Genomic DNA, 18,694 nt, shown 5'->3' on the forward strand with positions numbered 1-18,694 from the left:
AATTACTGGATATTTCAAAGTACTGTAAAAACGTTTTGCTAAATAATTCCAGAGAGAGACTGATATGCCTGTATTCAGGACCTCTCTGAATACCTACATACTGAATATCAAACATATTTACTTGATAGATTAAGAGATTTTCCAAAGAAAAAGTCCAACATGTGTACAATCAAATCAGTTCATTTCTGGATATTTCAAAGTACTATAAAAACACTTTGCTCAATAATTCCAGAGAGAGACTGATATGCCTGTGTTTAGGACCTCTCTGACTACCTACATTCTGAATATTAAACATATTTACTGTATAGATAAGAGATTTTTCAAAGTAAAGTCCAACATGTGTACAATCAAATCAGTTAATTTCTTGATATTTCAAAGTACTATAAAACCCTTTTCTCAATAAGTTCAGAGAGAGACTGATATGCCTGTGTTCAGGACCTCTCTGACTACCTATACTGAATATCAAACATTTTACTTTATAGATTTGGAGATTTTTTTTTGCTGTTGTGAAGTGGTGTTAACACAAACTTTCAATGACTGTAACCTACAGAGATCCCAGGATCATCAGTTTGGCTCAGGAGTTCTCCAGCATCCTGAAGGAGCAGCAGCCCCTCACCTCCAAACACCTGTGCCCACCAAAGGTGGTGCTGCAGTTGAGGACAAGGTATCCAAACTTCTGCCCTCACTGCTCCGTGAAGTCAGCTTCTCCCGCTCCACCAGAAAAGGTGAAGCAGGAGCCTCATCAGGAGTCAGCAGTCATTCCTCCTCCAGCAGCTCCTCCTGTGACACCTCCTGCTGAGCCTGCTGTGGTTCTGGAGGGCAGGGGTGGACTGGCCATCTGGCATACCGGGCATCATCCCGGTGGGCCGTTGACCCAATGTGGGCCGGTCTGGTCCGCTATGTTTTTTTCCCCGTTTTATTTTCTCATCTTCCTCTCTAAATTCCCTCCAATTGGGCCGGCCAATTGGCTACAGAGGTCCAGCAGTGTGTTGCCATATTCGACACATATTATTGGTCTATTGTTTGTCATTGTCAATCAATCATGGGCTGACAGGCTCAGAGAGCCCTGACAGTGCTGTCAATCACAACACAAACCAGGGTGGGGCGGGACCTCATGCCATTGGCGGGGGGAGTCGCGGGACGGGCTGCTGCTGAGACAGAAACTTAAAATGGATAATAAGAGTAAAAAGCGCCCGGGTGGCGCTGAGAAGCATCGGAAAAAAAAGCTGAAGTCTCTGGAGGTGGAGGCTGCTAAATGTGCCAAACTGACGGACCTATTTGGTGCCGGGTTCACCAGCCCAGCAGCAGCAGGTGCGCCGGGAGACGAGCGAGGAGGACTCGACAATGATGAGCGAGTGGAGGCAGCAGAGGTGGACTGGGACAAAAATTCAGCCCTGGCATTGTCTGTCCAGACCAGCCCACTACATTATCAGCGTACATGTACACTATATGATCAATTATTACAGGTTGTTGTGATATGTTTGAGGAGTCGTTCTCCCCCTGTTTTATATGTGGACATTTGGGACCACTGCTAGAATTTGGTAAGTTTATCATGTATTTTTTAATGTATAAATTCATACTTCACAATTATAATAATTTTCAAAAGGTTTTAAAAGAAACACACATCCAAAAAGTTCTCAACTCTAGGTGCAGGACAGAGGAAAACATTTTCTTTATTTTTCAGACATTATAATGTATCCATGTCCTTCTCAGGTTGACCACTTGACATGTGAGAGCCTGAGGAGTTGTTCCCCCTCTGTCCATGTTCGAGGCCTTGCTCTCTGTCTGCCTCCACTCTCTGCCTTCACTGTACCAAAGTTTGTCTGTTGAGTCTCCTCTAGTCTGGTGAGTTTATCATTTTTTATGTTTTATGAAATCATACTTAATTTGTGATGATTAGAGACATTATAATGTATCCATGTCCTTCTCAGGTTGACCACTTGACATGTGAGAGCCTGAGGAGTTGTTTTCCAGACACAGGTAGAGCTGGCAGGGGCGTCACCCTGGGCCTGCCCTTTTGGGCTGGGCTTCAGCTGCAGATCTAAAGGCTGCTTCCAGGGGCATGGGGCCCTCAGCCTTTGTTTTTCTTTGCTTCTGCACCTTACAACATACATCACACCTTATTTTCACACATCCAAACACTGTTAACACCACTGACGCGTAACATATTTTACACATCCCACTACGTAGTTAGAGCTATCTTGATTTGGGGTTAAATAAATTTACTTTTGGCTTGAGAGGTTTGTGTGTGGCCACCCTTCTTGTTGCCATCTTTGAGCTAGGTGGTAACAGTAGTATGCATGAGAGAAGACGCCGCGAGATTTGTGGACCTCTATGTGGTGTCCTCTGAAAATGTAGTGGGCTGGTCTGGACAGACAATGCCAGGGCTGAATTTTTGTCCCAGTCCACCCCTGCTGGAGGGTGAGGGTCTCTCTCAAGTACCCACCATCCCACCAGATACTGTGACTCCTCCTGTACTCACCAGTACAGAGCAGAAGAACGTGGACCTCAAGGCCAAAACACAAAAGTTTAGAAAGTCCAAAAAGGCTCGGCTGAGTCGGTCCCTTCACTCACTAGTGAAGGAAAAATCTCTGCTGCTCTTTTTCTTACTCAAGAGGCAGAGTGAAAAAAACTATTCCCTCGCATTGTTGGATATAATTATAATATATCTCATTTCTTTTCCATTTCATTTCATTTCATTATTGAGATAAGATATCCTTTTAAATTTTAATTTATGTAGTTATATTGTATTATGTCCATCAGTCATTTCAAGTAAAAATAACAAATTCCTTTACATGTCATATTTCATATTACAAATAATAAATGTATTGTTTTATCACAGTCTGTCTCTATCAGTCCTTTTCAATTTGTTGTGAGTTGCCACAGGAAATTATAACATTGATGAATTAAAACCGTATTTCAACACACTTACAAATATCCAGAAATAACATCAGATACAGGACTCTGACTGATTGCATTTCATATTGTTGCGCTGGTAATCCAGTCCGAACTCAAGCTCCAATTACTATCTTTTTACTGATCTTTCAACCATTATCTGACATTTTTCCTGCATTGACTGTAAATGTTTATTTAGTGTCTTAACACACTATTTTAATAAAAATCCTCATTGTAGAAATGTATTATGTTTTGTTCTCTGTACATTAGAAAGCAATGTACACATTTATATGTTTTCACATTGAAAATGTGAAACACAGCGGCGTGAACCTCCACCAAAGCAGCCCCTGTACCCTACAAAAATACACATAATCTGTATTTGAGACATTCAAATTTTATATTGCACAAGTGTAAGAGGAGAAAAAATTATGCCTATTTCAAAATCGGTTGGGTCATCAAGTGTGGGCTTTGGAGGATCAGCTATTAAAGTCAAGGGAAGGCAAAGGCTGAAGAAAGAGGAAAAAAATGGTCACATAGAAAACTGGTTGAAATTCTCCTAATTCAGTGACATACACATCACCAACATCATTCAGCCAGACACAATCCAAATACAGAAAGGGCCGTTGTCATGGTTTTTAACATCAGTGATCTCTAAGGCCAAGTTTTCCTGAGTCAATTCTCTGAACAACTTTGTGCTTTCCAAGCCCTTTATTTCATCCTTTTTAAAATACATTTATTGATCCCAAACACAACACACACGACATGCAGAGTAGGGAAATTTGTCTTCTGCTTTTGTCCCATCTGGTGAACATCACAGGACACACAGAGCAGTGGGTAGCCATGCTCAGCGCCCGGGGAGCAGATGTTGGGGGAGTAAGGTGCCTTACTCAGGGGCACTTAGACAGTGGGGGTAGGGAGAGTGCTCTTTGGAATAAATCCAGGTGTTGTCCTGGCAGGTATGTTGTATTGTCAACACGATTCTGCCCATAGTCTAATTATTCTGCCACTAGTCCACCGCCGTGTGACAGATGAAGTCTTCTATTTTATTTGCAAATGGCCAGGTGACTCTGAGTCAGGAGGAGGACAGCGCTTCCTTGGAGGCCGTAAGCTGAAAGACATGTCCTCTGATATCCTTCTCCAGTGACGCGTTCACACGTGGACCACAGAGGACGTTAAGGGTAAAACCATGGTCATGATCTCGTTTTGAGTCAAATTTGAATGTCTGGGCTTATGGACTCTTGGGTGACACCACAGGAGCAGCATGGAGGCTCTTTAAGTTGTTCTTTCACGTTTGAAGAAGGAGTCACCTTTTACTTCAATTGTTTTGTGTGGCGATCAGAGTGGCATTAGGTACATGTGGAAGCTTAATGCTAGTTAGAAATAATACCTTATCAAGTAATTAACAGCCAGACAATGCCAATTCAGGAACTTCACCTGAAGAATTATCTAGATTTTAGTAATTCCTGTAGCAAGGCTGTCAGGTTTACTATACTGAGGCAAGAGACGTGGTTCTTTTATCAAAATATAATTATTTTTATTACAAAAATAGTATGTCTTAAAGGGAGTAAAATCCGGTCACACAAGGGAGGTGGGGAAAGGGGGGTCATAATCAGGAGCTGAGGCTTACTAATGGGGGGATGGGTTGACAAGGGAGGACTGATCCCAAAAGCCAAAGTAAAACTTCATCCCAGTTGCATGTGAAGACCAGTCACACACATACATTGTGAAGAAAATCAAACCAGGGGGAACAAGCACACAAAGGGGGAGACCACCACCCGGGACACCAGCACCACTACCTTCGGCTCTCAGCGACTGAAAGGGATAAGGGAACACAGTCAAAATAAATTAACTAATATACAAATAAACACAATATACCAAGAACCTATAGGGGTTGGCAGCCATCAGGTTACAAAATAATTAAACCAAGGCCCAAACTACTCAGAAAAGAACATCAAAATTAAACTAACTCAGCCCCGTGTCAATGGGGCAGGCACTTGACACAGCTAAACTAGGTTTGAAAATCAATTAATATAATTAAATGAAATAAACAGAGAGTCCTATAGTATCAGTTACCCAAAATGGAACATAAAACATAAAGCAACTAATTCAAAAATAGCAAACAAAACAATATCTCAAATGAGAACAGGCAAAACAGCGAAGCTAGGCAAAATAGCGAAAGTAGGCAAATTGGCGAAGACAGGCAAAACAGCGAAGGGAGGTAAAACAGCAGTGTTTCTGTCATCAATTTCTGTCTGAGCAGACCTAGCCCACGGTTCCTGTCACACAAAACAGACCAAATTAATATTGACTTAAGGTTGAGTGATAAGAAGACGGTAAAAAATGAACAGAGGAAGCAAACACTTGTGATTAATAAGTAGATTGCCTGATTTTGAAATGAACATGGAGACAGAGCAACCAAATCACATATGACATTTACTTTGTTAAAATTCTTTGGTTTTAATTGATTGGATTAATAAGATAAGCAACATAATTAATAAATAAATTCAAATAAATAATGATGAAATGCTTTTTTTGTCTGTGGCTCATCGTATTGCTGTTTTTATAAACTGACATTTGTTGCCATTTAACAAGTTTATGCCTGAATCCCATTGAGGCCCGTTTCTGTGCATGTGGTGGGAGACTGCTGTGAGGTGTTAATCTCACAATAACACATTTTAAACTGAAAACATTGGGGATACCTTCAAACTCCAATACTTCCTGTAAACTTATAACCCCAGTTCTATAACTGAGTGTCTCTATTTCAGATGACAATGATGAAGGATTTGGAAATCTCAAAGAAAACACATAAATATACTCTTGCAGAAAAGTGTTTATTTTGCTTTTTATTAAGAACATATACATTGATATCTCTGATATGTAAACATGTTCAGGTTAATAATGACAATATGAACCATAACTCACTTTCAGAACTTAACCTAATGATATTTTTTTGCTAAATTGATACTTTTTCTTTCATCAGTTCAAAGTAAAGTAACGGGGTTGAAGCACTATGAAGAAGAACAATTGAACAGTGAGGCTGTTGTAAACTAAGAGAGCATGACCCAAGTGACCAGTGGTGCCACCAGGAGCAGGAGGCCGGCCCGTGTGCTGATGGCACTGTTGCAGTAGTTCCCCTGACAGCAGCTCAGCCCTACTCCGAAGCCCCCTGGTAGCTGTGCAATTTGAGAATCTGAGCACATCACTTTGGAGGCACAGCCCTTCATGGTCATCTTTTCACCTCCGAGGTCCACTGAGAGAAGAAGAGTGGTGTTAGAGTGTGAGCTTCATGTTTCAACTTCTATAGAATCAGCACTGTGGGCCTGTCACCTGTTGTTGAAATGCAGTGGTCCTCATTCCCCTCGCAGTTTAGAGTTCCACTACACGTCTGTCCATCACAGCGGAAGCACTTTTTACCATTGGGAGTTGATTTCCCGGGTTCTGTAACAAAGAATGCATATTGTTTGTGTTCATTTTAGACAGTAGAGGGCGGCCGAGGCACAGACGCGCCACACAAACACACACACACACACACACACACACACGCACACACACAGAGAGAGAGATATGTCCAGCTCTACTGTGGCAGTTGGGGAATTGTGCCCTGGGCTCCTCTATGGCAGATGTCTAGGTGGAGAAAAGTAATTTACCTCGTACTGGCTGGTCTTGGAATTCGAGACTTGTTTGTCTAACATCTTTTATAAACATATCTACTCATCTAAAATCACATATGACGTCTAATATCCGCCCTAAACAAGGTTCTGATTCAGGTTCTGACATCATCAATTAGTATTAATGATATGTACAATGTCAATGTTAGCTCAAGACATTAATAGAGAACCTCATTTTACGAAAAGCCTGTACATAAAATGTAAAAAATTAGCATTGGTTAGCTGGTAAAGTCACTTTTTTCTGTTTCTATTTGGACAACTGAAATATGACCGCAGCAATCTGTACAAACTTTTATTGCAGTCAAAGGGAGGATAAGCGTTTTTTTAGATTTTGAATAATTCTTTCCCATGCAACTAAATGCCAGGTTTAAACCATGAAAAGCTCTCAAGAAACATTACAGAATAAATCTAGGTTACCTGGGGCAGGTTGAGAGTTGCAGAGTTCGGAGTTGCAACACTTGCTGGTAATGAACGTCCTGGAGACTCCAAAGTTGAGCGAGCCCTCAACACACTGCTCGGCCATAGCACACATTTTCATGCTGATGTCGGTGAGTTTCGAAGCACCTGCAACAAATGAGGAACTTCTTGTGAAGTTGCCGATATGTAATAATAAGGACAGTGCACCAAAAGAATACCATACCTGCATATGAGGAGACTCTCAGCGCACCACACTGAAAACCATTGGATGGACATTCCTGTTCTGTGTCTACGCAGGATCCCGACGCATCAGGTGTACACTGATAACACTTTAAAGTGGAAGCTGAGGGAATGGATATTTCAGGTTAATTTAAAAAAAATTAGGGGTTGACAAAGAAATGTTAAGTGTAAACATTCACTCTAAAGTACATTCACCCTGAATTATGAGCATAGCAGCTCTGAAATAAAAAATGTTAAGTCAGACAGACCAGAGAAGATAAATTTATCTTCAATGACGAACAGAGAGAAACAACAGAAAGAAGTAAAAATGACAATTAGTAACATTTCTCTGTGGGGCGTTAACATATTTGATGTTAAACCCGTAACCTTGAATGACCCCTTTCTTTGGCAGCATGTGTAAAGTCAAATTTGTTAACAGAAAATGACTCTCCTTCTTTCTTCAAACATTTTTAAAGATATTAGAAAATCCAATCACAGATCGAATAAAAGCGTACCTTTCGGAAGAAGCACAATCCCAAAGATCAGGAGGAGAAGCATTTTGTGACAGTGAGGGATAAATGACTTGGCTTTTAGTTTTGTCTGTTAGTAGCTCTTGATCTCTTTAGAGGGAGTGGTCTTCCTTCATTCACTCCCACTTTGATAACTGACTCCTTTTGTTTGCATGCTACAAAAACATGTTGTGTTCTCTTTTCTGGAAAGTGAAAGCTACATCCCAAAACTGATCATCACCTGTTGATTAATTATTAAAATGAAAGTGTGGGTGTAGGTATCATTATGTGATGCTTATATTCTCTTTTCTGGAAAGTGAAAGCTACTTCTACTTCAAAATACAAATTTTACAGAGGGCTGTATATATATATCAGAAAACGTGCACACTAACAATATATCAAAACTGCAGGGATTAGATTGCAAATAATGGCTTGCAAATTTTTTTTTAACACATCCTGCTTAGAAATATACAAAAAAATGATTTTTGCTCTTGTTAACAGGTAGGCTTATATCTTCTGCCTACCTGCACAGCGATATAATGATTCTAATGAACAGAGTGCGTTTCTTTAGCCATCTATCTAGTGGCGTTGTTTATTGCAGAGGTGTTCACAACATACTGCTCTCCGTGAGAGTCAGGTAACAGAGAGAAAAGGGGTGGTAACATCCCCCTTATAAGGTAGTGATGTCATCAGTCACAGGTGACTCCCTGTCATATGAGGCGCAACAGCGCCTCCTTCTAAACAAATACAGTTAAATGCATTCACTCTCTCAACAGCTCTTTCTACCCACATGGCATGTCCTGGGGTAGGAAGAGACCACTTTCTGACTGTCCGTGCAGCGTCTGAAGTCAGCTTCACCCGCTGCACCAGGGACAAACTGGTCCAGTCGATACAGGACATTGTTAGACGGAGCTTCACTCCCTCCGTCCTGATGGAGAAGATCAGCTGCTTTGCAGTAGATCTGATGAAGTTCATCACCACCATCGCAACAAAGAACATCTGTGAGCTGTTTCCACCACAGATTTCAACAAAGGAGCCAAACACCTGTGATAGAAATCTGGAAATACAAGAGGCTGGAAACAACAAAGTTGTCTATGTGTATTTAATAAGGGGCTTTCTGCAGAAAGGATCAACACACCGAAGGTCCTAAGGATATCAGAGTGAAGATGGAGAACAGTCAAAAATAATGATCTTATATAGGAGAACAAGGTCATAGGAGAACAAGGTCATACAGGTTTCAGGTCATAAACATTTCAGGTCATGGAGTCTTAGAAAGGTATCCCAAAAGTTGCTCAACTATAAAGTAGGTTTCAACCACCCTACTTTCCACTACACCAAGTCATTTTTCCACTACACACCGTTGCTAAGGAGGTGAAGCAAGAGCCTCATCAGGAGTCCGCATTCACTCCTCCTCCACCAGCTCCTCCTGCTGAGCCGGCTGTGGTCCTGGAGGGTGAGGGTCCCTCTCAAGTACCCACCAGCTCCTGTGACTCCTCCTGCTGTCACCAGTACAGAGTATTAGAACGTGGACCTCAAGGCCAAGACACATAAGTCTAAAAAAGCTCGGCTGAGTCCGTCCCTTCACTCACTGGTGAAAGAAAAACACACTTTTCCTACTAAAGAGGCAGAGTGACAAAACTATTCCCTTGTAAACATTGCTGCATATAATTATCATGCATCTCATTTCTTTTCCATTTCATTATTCAGATAAGATATCCTTTTAAATATTGATTTTTGTAGTTTTATTGTATTATTTTCATCATTCATTTCATGTATAAATAACAAATTCTTTTAAATTTCATTTCATATTACAAATAATAAATGTATTAGTTTATCGCAGTCTGTCTCTATCATTCACTTTCATTCATTTTGAGTTTTAACAGGAAATTAAAACATTGATAAATTAAAACCGGAAATGACTTGGATTTGAGATATGTCTGTTAGTGGTTCTCTTTAGAGGGAGTGGTCTTCTTCACTCCCACACAACTCCTTCACTCCCACTTTGACAACCGAATCCTTCTGTTTGCATGCTGCAACAACATGTTCTCTTTTCTGGAAAGTGAAAGCAACATCCCAAAACTGATCATCACCTGTTGGTTAATTATTAAATTGAGGATGTGGATGTAGGTTTCATTATGTGCAATATACTCTGTCTTGTAAAATGATCAAAATATGTTTGTTGACTGTGCAGATAAGAAACACACAAATAATTGTTTAGCTGAAGTATCTTTTTATTCATGGGTAACTGCCTATTACTCTTATAGTGATGTATTAAAGAAAATACTAATTTTACAGAGGGCTGTATATTTATCTCAGAAAACGTGGACACTACCAATACATCAAAACTGGAGGTACAACATTGCGAATATGGCTTGCAAAACAAATATTACCACATCCTGCTTAGACATATACAAAAACTGATTTGTCCTCTTTTACCCACATCCTGGGGCAGGTAGAGACCACTTTCTGACTCTCCGTGCATCAAGAGTCTGCAGATTGTATTTCCCGCCAACATCTACAGAAGCAGTGTCCTCCTGCGTGCAACTCTTCAACACTGACGAGCTTCTAGTCACTCCCTGAAGGGCCCGAACAATGGTCCCTACTTCAGGACCACATTTCCCTTTAGGTGATCTGAAACCTGGAAATACGAGGTTCCACCACAAATGCATATAACAGCAGTTCAACCGAGGTGTTAGCAGAGCAGTCGACTGTATTCTGACAGTGCTGAGGACTTTTTCACCCCATCCCAGATACGGGCTGCATAGTGGAACCTGTAAAAACAGAAAAGAAACACAAACAGGTCAGGTCATACTCACAAAACATTGTTAGGTTAACAGTACCTTAGTAAGGACAATTTCAATAATAAGACGTGTGTCACACCTAAATATACTTGTTGTAACACATCTACCTTGTAAAAAGAGAAATTTTGTAGAACAGTAAAACAACTGTGCCTCTGATATACAGACTCTGGAAAACCTTTCGCAAGATCAGGATAACACAAACAGTACCAAGATCTAGCACGTACACACATAAGCATTAAAGGGGGTTTGGACCCCTGCCCTTTTTCTTCCTCGAAAGAATGTGCCCTTTTTCTGGGGTGCTATAAAAAAATATATATATTATACTCCTGTTTGTGCACAGCTTCCCTTTCAAAAAAAAAAAATTGATTGACTAAACAATCAAAATATCAGGTCGGGAGATTAGAATTTGTCGAGTTCAGATACCCTCTCTACCCTCCCCCCCTCCACGTCTCCTGCACAGTGGTGATCAGTAGAGCTGTGGACATGTCTTGATTCTTAGATACATCTCGACGTCGACGACTCTGTATTGTTCAGCATTCGAATCGTTCACTGCTGAATCGTAATGGAAGCGGGAGGCTAGTGAAGGTGCACTAGTGAGCACACAGTCATCACATTCCTTTCAGAAAGGCAGCCCCTCCCTACTCCCACGTCCCACTTTTCAATCTCCTAATCCAGTTGTGGTGGTTTTTCTTTGCTTGTGTGGAGCTGAGTGTTGATGAACAAAGGACTAAGCTACCAGTTCCTCAAGTTTACAGCTAATTAGCCAAAAGACAAATATAGTTAACTTGAGCAAACAGACAGAGGGTAAAACAAACACAATCTAAATTTGTGTTTTGGGAAGTTTTCTTTCCATTAGGGTGAAAGATTAGGTAGAATTAACATAAAATAGATTATTTTTCTAGAATCATATGTGGTCACTGGCACCTTTCACCATTGAAATCGATAAATTTGATTAACTTTACTAAAGGCGAACTTAAGATATCATGTTCAAGAGGCCAAAACTATGTTTTCAAGAGGCCACCATGACCTTTGACCACACAAATCCGTTAATCTGTGAGTCTAAGTGAACATTTGTGACGAATTTGAAAGAGTTCTCCCGAGGTGTTCTTTAGATCACAGGGCCAGAAACAATTTGTGAGGCCACCGATTCCATGACCTTTGACCACTAAAACATAATCATTCATCCTTGAGTCCAATTGAACGATTGTACCAGATTTAAAGAAATTCTTGAGATATCATGTTCACAAGAATAGGACAGACACGCTAATGCACAACGCCTCCAGCCCCTAGCTGTCACCAGCGCAGCCCTTACTATAAAATATATTAATATTATCATATTTATATGAAGTGAACAAAACCTGAACTACACCAAACTATAAAATAGAGGGCGGTGGAAACGAGATATTGAAACGTTGCGACAGGCATTACAATTGTGGAGAAAAGATGAATGAAGAGCATGTAGAGGGAAAGTGTGTTTACCAGTTCTTCTCTGTTAGGATGGTGTGGGACAGCTGACAGCGGGGCATGGTCAGTATTTGGCTGCGAAGTTTAGAAACCATGGTGGAGAAGGAGGGGTGTCCTCTGTAGCCCGGGAGCAGGGAAAAGAGCGGGTATGTCCCTGGCCCTAAACATGGAACCATGATTAATTCACACGTTACACAATAAACGGGAGGACAACTGGGTTCTTTCTTACGTGATAATAAAGTCTTTATAACCTGCTTTGGTCAGATTTTCCTCCCCATCATTCTCCTGCACAGGAAGAAGGAACATGTTGACCTCAGGTGACAGATAGTCCGCTCCCAGGCCAGGAAAGACGTTGCAGTCGAGCATGGACAATGTACCTTAAGACAATCCACATATTATAGAATGAGTATAGACTGAGTTTAGGTCCGGCATGTTTGAAGAGGCAACTTAGGGTTTATTTAACATGGTACCTTTGTATTTGAGATGGGAGTGGGCCATTAATTTATCCACCACCATATGCATGTTCTTCAGATTCCTTGGGCAGAAATCATCTCGCTTGGCCTTATTCTGGAGGAACACTGTTTGAACAAGAACAGGTTTTCAGTTTAAGAGCATTGAACCTGGTTGGTGTGTGAGACCGTGTTCGTGTTTCTGCCTAACAAACCTATATGAGGATAGTACTCTGCTCCATCATCATTGCCTGAAGAGCCAGCGCTGTCATGGCTTGCAGACGGAGTGGAAGGCTTCAGCATCTCAGCGGTCTGAAGAAACCTAACCACATAAATAACAGTAAACTTCCTGTGTGGTACCAACATCTGCAAACCAGGACTGGGTAATTGTTCGGGGTTTCAGTGTGATCATCTCTGTGGAGGAGATGTAGTAGGGGAGGGTATCAACGTCCCCTCTCGTCACCAAGCGTGTTTGGGATTTCCATGAACAGCTTCTGATATCCACAGCTGTGGTGTGGCCCCTGGTTTGAGGGCCTCCAAAATTCCTCTCTGGTATTTGCAGATTTATAATTCTGCTAGCTTCAGACTGTGTTTGCAGGTGCAGTGCGGCTTGGAGGAGGGTCAGCATCTCAAAATCGGAGGCCGTTGTTCTCTGCCATTGAACTGTGGCTTTCTCTCTTCAGGCTTCGGCCCCAAATGAAGGAGTTTCAGTATCCCGGGGTCTTGTAAATGAGTGCGAGTAGGATGGAGCAGGAGATTTACAGGTGCAGTGCTGGACCACTGATGAAGAGGGGGCTTACCTCTCAATTTACCAGTCGATGTTTGTTACTGACCTCCTTTATAGTCATGAGCTTTGGGTAACGACTGAAAGAATGAGATCCACCAAATATATTCAAAGAATATCTGTGGGGAAACTTGATGTTAAAAAGAGCTGGTTAAGTTGGTTCAGGTTGGTCTTCTACGCACGTCCAGACAAGTCTGACAGTTATGACCCTACCCTCCCAGGTAGGACCAAGAACCTTCTGTGTTGCTTAACTCATTTGACCTGGGAATGCCTTGGGATTCCTCCAGGAAGAGGCGGAGAATGTAGCCTGAGAGATGGACATCCAACTTTTTTTGTTGAACTGCAACCCCACCCCAGATAGGCAGCAGAAAATTAAGGATGGAAAACTGATGGAAGGGCTAAGCTCTGCTGACACAGAAAACTAAAAACTTGGTAAATCTAAATACTTCATCACTTGGCTGCAACATTTTTTTTGGCTATGACCATAACATAGTTCCCCTCACTGATTTTCAGGACACTCACTTGTTTTCAACAGGTCTGGCTTTCGGCTGAATTTGTTGTTTACAAAACCCATACCAGGCATAACATTACTGAGCTCATGAAAAAGGCAGAAGACAAATATCCTCTCAAGATCCTAGATGAAATACTCAACATTCCTATGGGATGAGGGAACATGCAAGTTATTGTCCGAGTCGTGCAAAGAGCTAGCTTCTCCTTGCGAATGGGACAGTTAGTATTACACAATCAAATATACAGGTAGGTACCTGTAGAGGTTTAAGTCGGTGAACCAGTCTTGAACCACAATGATCACATGGCAAACAGTGAACAGGAAGGCAGCGATCTGAAGAGACTGTAAACATATTGAAGTGAGCATTAATGTGGTAACATGTGACTGTGTGTGTACAGAATTAAATTGACCATTTAACCGTTTGACAGGGAACAATAGTTTATGTTTTCATGAAGCACCCTCTGCAGGCTGCTCACTGACCTGCATCTCAACGTATGTGTGAGGGAGGTTGTACTCTGGGGGCAGCTTCCGGTCGTTGTTGATGAGGTGGTCCAGAATAGATGGACTGAGCATTGGCTGAAGAAACAAATAAACAAACCAACAAACAAGGCATTTAAACACATGTTGTTGCTCCAGTTGTCATCAAACTAAATCCAGATTATTTTACAATCCAGAGGCTCATAGATGCTGCTTTTACAAATGAAAAGAGAAGTGTAATCATCACTGCCTATATGCCTCCATGCGTCCTACGCTTGATAAGCAATACATCCACTAGAAGACAGCGCAGAGTCGAGAGTTTCCAACAACATGGCGACGGTGGAGGAGGTAGTGATACTATCAGTGGTGTATAAAGTACTTGAAAGCCATACTTGAGTAAAAGTACAGAAGGCAGACGGCACAGTGCTAGTAGAGAGAAGAAAAAAATCACTTGACACAGTCTCGTTTTGCTGCAGGCCATATTTCAGAAATCAGAAAGTCCAACTGAGTCATTCAAAACTAAAAAGAGGACTCGCAGAAAGGACTCAAGTGAGTACCTGTCGCAGGCCCAGTTAAAACGCCTTTAGTATATTTGGTTACGCCTCTAATGTGTTTGTCTTCTCCTGGATATCCTTGTCATGCTCTGTTATAAAAACAGTAAGAATATATTTTTAACAATAACAACAACAACCCTAATTGGACTTCTTTTTTTTTTTTACATTGGCTGCTTTGCAAATTGTTATGCTTAAATGTAGATGTTATTGGATTTGCATTGCATATGCCAGCGTTCATATACAATTGCCTTTGTTGTAAAATTAATAAGTTGTATGATTCTAGTCCTGTGTGTGGACCATATAGTTGTGATTAAAAGTCTGGGTGGGCCGCACACATTTTTCAGTTTTCAAATTGGGCCGCGGCATTCTTAAGTTTGGGAATGGCTGATCTAGAGGAAGTAAAACTCTTGACAAAGTTTCTGAAGGTCAACCTGCGGAGGGATCGTTAACAGAACAGCCTGTTTGACCCCGGTCGACCAAGGCAGCCCGACCAACATCCGGACTTTTAGGGTCTCGTACTCAAGTAAAGTACATATACGTGAAAAATCTACTTAAGTACAGTAACAAAGTATTTCTACTTCACTACTTCCCATCACTGGATACTATACCACTTAAGAAAGAGGTAAAAGCGGCTGAAGTAGGCGGGTGAAGAAACATCATATAAACGCCTGTAGTTTCTCACCAGGTCTTAAAGTCCGTCCACAAAAGGTTTTACAATTGTTAACATCTCTTCTTCAGGTTTCATGGATGTCTTGATTGAGCTATTGGCTACACTTCTGCCCACAATTTCCGGTGGCACTATTCAATTTTGTCTGTTTAATCCATAACCGCAAACGAGGTAGAGGACGTCCACAAATATTAATGGAATGAGCACAGACACCGGACAGAAGGCTCCAACCTTTACAAACTGCATCTTCTCTCTATTCTAAGGTGACATTTCTATTTACAAAGTTCACCACCTGTGGAAATTATGCAAGTAAATTAAAGATACTGCAGAAAAAGAAATAGAAACACACCCTGTATCTTAAATATTTTATTCTTACCTGTGTATCCAAGAAGATGACTCTCTCCTGAGTGATAAAGAAGTCAATCCCTGTGCTCTGGTTCCCTCCTCTCTCCTTGATTTCTTGAGTCTGGGCTCTGAATACATAACTCCTGTGTAAAGACATGTTCAAGCAAACACAAAGTATTAGTAATGAATCTTTCTCTTACTAAGGGTGCAAGTCTCAGACCCTGAAGATGGGAGAGGGAATTTTCATACTGTCTTATCAGTTCCTTACAGTGTCACGCTATGTGTTTGGGTAAAACACCTCAAGACTATACAGAAGCAGGTGGGTCCACTGTGTGGTCAGAAAGAGTATTGCTACTTAATGCACGAATATAAATTACAAAATGATAAAGGGAAGAAAACAGGTAATGGAATGGGAACACTTCTAATTGAGAATTAAGAAATCTTAAACTGAAATTTAGATTAAACACTATATGTAAACATTTATACATTCAAACAATAACAGTTGTTTATGTGCAAAAACAAAATATATTATATTCCTTGGTTATTCTCCTTTTTTGACCTATCCTAGTCAAAGCATTTAACAACATCAGATAAGGGCGTAAGAGCTGTAAAAAAATTTAAATAATTTTTCTCCTACATTCAAGAGGACATTTTTTGTTATTACAGGAAAGTCTCATCCTCAATTTCAGCAATGTTATCTTTAAGACGCTTAAATCCTTTTTGCCCAAATTATTTTACATATATGTTTTATAAATGTTTTCACTTTCACTTTGGACAAGTGCAAATTCTGATTTAATATGGCTATATAATTAACAGACATCATTTACGTGTTACCGAGCAGTTTACAAGCTTGAGCTTATTGTTGGCGTATTGAACATTACCGTTGATCCTCCTCAGGGGTGTTGGCAGATAACAGGGACATGACTGTAGATTTCCCAGTTCCCTGAAGGCCAATTACTCCCACCACCAACATATCTGTCTGGTCCCTCAGATACTGCAACGCATCACAACAAAAAGCAACTTCATCTGAGTAAAAACAGTACTGTGGGTACAATGTATTGAAATATTTAATACAATGGCTCCACAATCAACTAAATACATTGAATACTCACCTCCATGGCACTGTCACACCAGTTCATTTGATCATCCACGAGCTTAATGCTGTGCTTCATCTTCTCTGGAGGGAGGAGTTTGGACTGGCCAACCGTGGCTGAATGTTATAAAAAAAAAAAAAAAAAAAAAAAATCAAGATTTGCTTTTCTTTTCTCTCCACACAAAAGTAGACTTTACTGATCTCATCCTAGAAGAGTATTGGTAAGCATTTTAGCAAAATTTGTAATTTACAATTTCGGTTGTTCCTTGTTGAAATCTACAATAACTCACGGTCCACAGCGCTGCTGGATGCAGAAGCACCCATTCCTCGGTTTTGGATCTGGTATACAGGCTGAGTAGGTCGCTGTCCCTCTCTCTCTATCTTGGATGGCCCGGTGCCAGAGGGCTGAGCTGTCGCCTCTGAAGGGGTCCCCGTCTTTGTTCCATCATCCCTGGCTTTCATCAGCATGATTGGCTTCTCCAGGACCGGAGTTCCGCTGACAGATGTATTCGCAAGTGGCTTGGCCTTAAAAAAAGATTAATTTAACAGCACAAGTCAATGAATCACATGAGTGGAGAGGTAGAAAGGATGAACATAAATCACACGTTATGTGCTCTTTACCTTCACAGAGGAGGTTATGTTTTCATCAGTGTTTGTTTTTTTGTTTGTCTGATAGTTAACAGCCTTACACAAAAACAACTAAATAGATCACCATGAGGGTGGAAGGGTGCAGTATGGGTCAGGGAAGAACCCTCTAATGTAAACGTGGGCGGAGCCAGGCCTTATTTTTCTCTTTCCTTGTGTTTTTGATGTTTGTGATAGTTTTTTTTGTATGTTTTCACCAATTTCACCAAGGATTGATTCTTGGCTCTTGATGAAAAATTCAGGCACATATTGGGGATTGATATCTGTGAGTGTGTACTGTTGGTACAAGTTCTTTTGAGAGCACATCTAGTTTGTTACGGCAATGTGAGTGCAGTCCTAAATTCTACAAAGAACTGTGGCTTCAAAGCACCTCCAAATAAAATGTAAATGTAACTGCTGTCAAATTCAATAACATAAAGTCCGATCATGTACTGCAGTCTTATGCACACTTCTACTTTCTGGCCAGTCTGACTTTCCTGAGAGCAAAGTGCTACTTAGATCTACCAAGCAACACACTACTGTTTATGTTCAATAACTAATATTGCAATCGGGGTTTAGAGTGTGTCACCAGCCAACGTACCCTTTCCCCGGGGGGCTTGGCAAGAATGATGGGGGTCTTCTGGATGAGTGGACCTGGAGGATCCTCACTCCCATCCTGATCAGACACGTGAAAGTTACTACCCAGTCACACCAGCAGTGTCAACAACCCAGACTCCATTAGCAAGTGTTTGTGTTACCCTTCTTTCTCTCGGTTGGAATTCTCTGTCCCGGCTCGGCCCGGACAGGTTTTGCCCCGGGGCTCCGACGTCTCTGTCTCCTCGGCGGCGCCTCCTCCGGCGCCCCTGTCCGTACATCCCGGGCTGACTGTGGCCTGACTCGGACATGTCGTCTCCCCGCTGCTGTGAACAGAGAGCTAGCAAAGCACCGGTAAGCAGAGGCGATCTAAAGGTTGTTTGATTTTACTTATATCTGCTCTGAACTATGAGTCCCGACACACTAATCTCATTAATGTCAGACGTTATCTAGTAGTGACACCAAACGAGATAGTACATGCACTACGTTGGCGAAAGCTTTTTGTTGGTGCGCTTGTTTTGCAGCTCCATCTCAACCGTTACGTTATGTCTGTGGAGCGGCTCCTTGATATTAACAGGCTCCACCCGCTTGAAATGACAACTTGCTACTAATCAAGCGCATCCTGT

General features: G+C 41.3%; 2 protein-coding genes across 2 annotated transcripts; both read right to left on the reverse strand.

The window, feature by feature from the left end:
* Positions 1-5,707: 5,707 nt before the first annotated feature.
* LOC128449890 (urokinase plasminogen activator surface receptor) lies at positions 5,708-7,871 on the reverse strand. The gene is made up of 5 exons (XM_053433233.1): positions 7,715-7,871; positions 7,204-7,323; positions 6,981-7,127; positions 6,223-6,333; positions 5,708-6,145 (listed from the first exon to the last, which is right to left on the reverse strand). The coding sequence occupies exons 1-5, from the start codon at positions 7,755-7,757 to the stop codon at positions 5,943-5,945; spliced, it is 624 nt and encodes a 207-aa protein (XP_053289208.1). The 5' UTR covers positions 7,758-7,871; the 3' UTR covers positions 5,708-5,942.
* Positions 7,872-9,918: 2,047 nt separating this feature from the next.
* On the reverse strand, positions 9,919-18,608 carry smg9 (SMG9 nonsense mediated mRNA decay factor). The gene is made up of 13 exons (XM_053433232.1): positions 18,233-18,608; positions 18,076-18,150; positions 17,141-17,375; positions 16,870-16,967; positions 16,639-16,751; positions 15,789-15,900; positions 14,195-14,290; positions 13,971-14,056; positions 12,638-12,744; positions 12,444-12,551; positions 12,225-12,350; positions 11,989-12,133; positions 9,919-10,479 (listed from the first exon to the last, which is right to left on the reverse strand). Exons 1-13 carry the CDS (start codon positions 18,377-18,379, stop codon positions 10,401-10,403), a joined length of 1,527 nt encoding a protein of 508 aa, XP_053289207.1. The 5' UTR covers positions 18,380-18,608; the 3' UTR covers positions 9,919-10,400.
* Between the last annotated feature and the right edge of the window lie 86 nt (positions 18,609-18,694).

The sequence above is a fragment of the Pleuronectes platessa genome, chromosome 10 (assembly GCF_947347685.1).
Source record: "Pleuronectes platessa chromosome 10, fPlePla1.1, whole genome shotgun sequence".
Classification (NCBI taxonomy): domain Eukaryota; kingdom Metazoa; phylum Chordata; class Actinopteri; order Pleuronectiformes; family Pleuronectidae; genus Pleuronectes; species Pleuronectes platessa.

What these genes read in the sequence shown, in the direction of transcription:
- LOC128449890 (XM_053433233.1), bottom strand. Translation starts at nt 7,757, where the DNA reads ATGCTTCTCCTCCTGATCTTTGGGATTGTGCTTCTTCCGAAAG. An exon ending in GAGAGTCTCCTCATATGCAG is followed by an intron (nt 7,128 to 7,203) that starts GTATGGTATTCT and finishes CATTTGTTGCAG; the next exon opens with GTGCTTCGAAACTCACCGAC. An exon ending in CCACTGCATTTCAACAACAG is followed by an intron (nt 6,146 to 6,222) that starts GTGACAGGCCCA and finishes TTCTTCTCTCAG; the next exon opens with TGGACCTCGGAGGTGAAAAG.
- smg9 (XM_053433232.1), bottom strand. Translation starts at nt 18,379, where the DNA reads ATGTCCGAGTCAGGCCACAGTCAGCCCGGGATGTACGGACAGGGGCGC. An exon ending in ATCCAGCAGCGCTGTGGACC is followed by an intron (nt 16,968 to 17,140) that starts GTGAGTTATTGT and finishes TATAACATTCAG; the next exon opens with CCACGGTTGGCCAGTCCAAA. An exon ending in AGAGTACTATCCTCATATAG is followed by an intron (nt 12,552 to 12,637) that starts GTTTGTTAGGCA and finishes TTGTTCAAACAG; the next exon opens with TGTTCCTCCAGAATAAGGCC.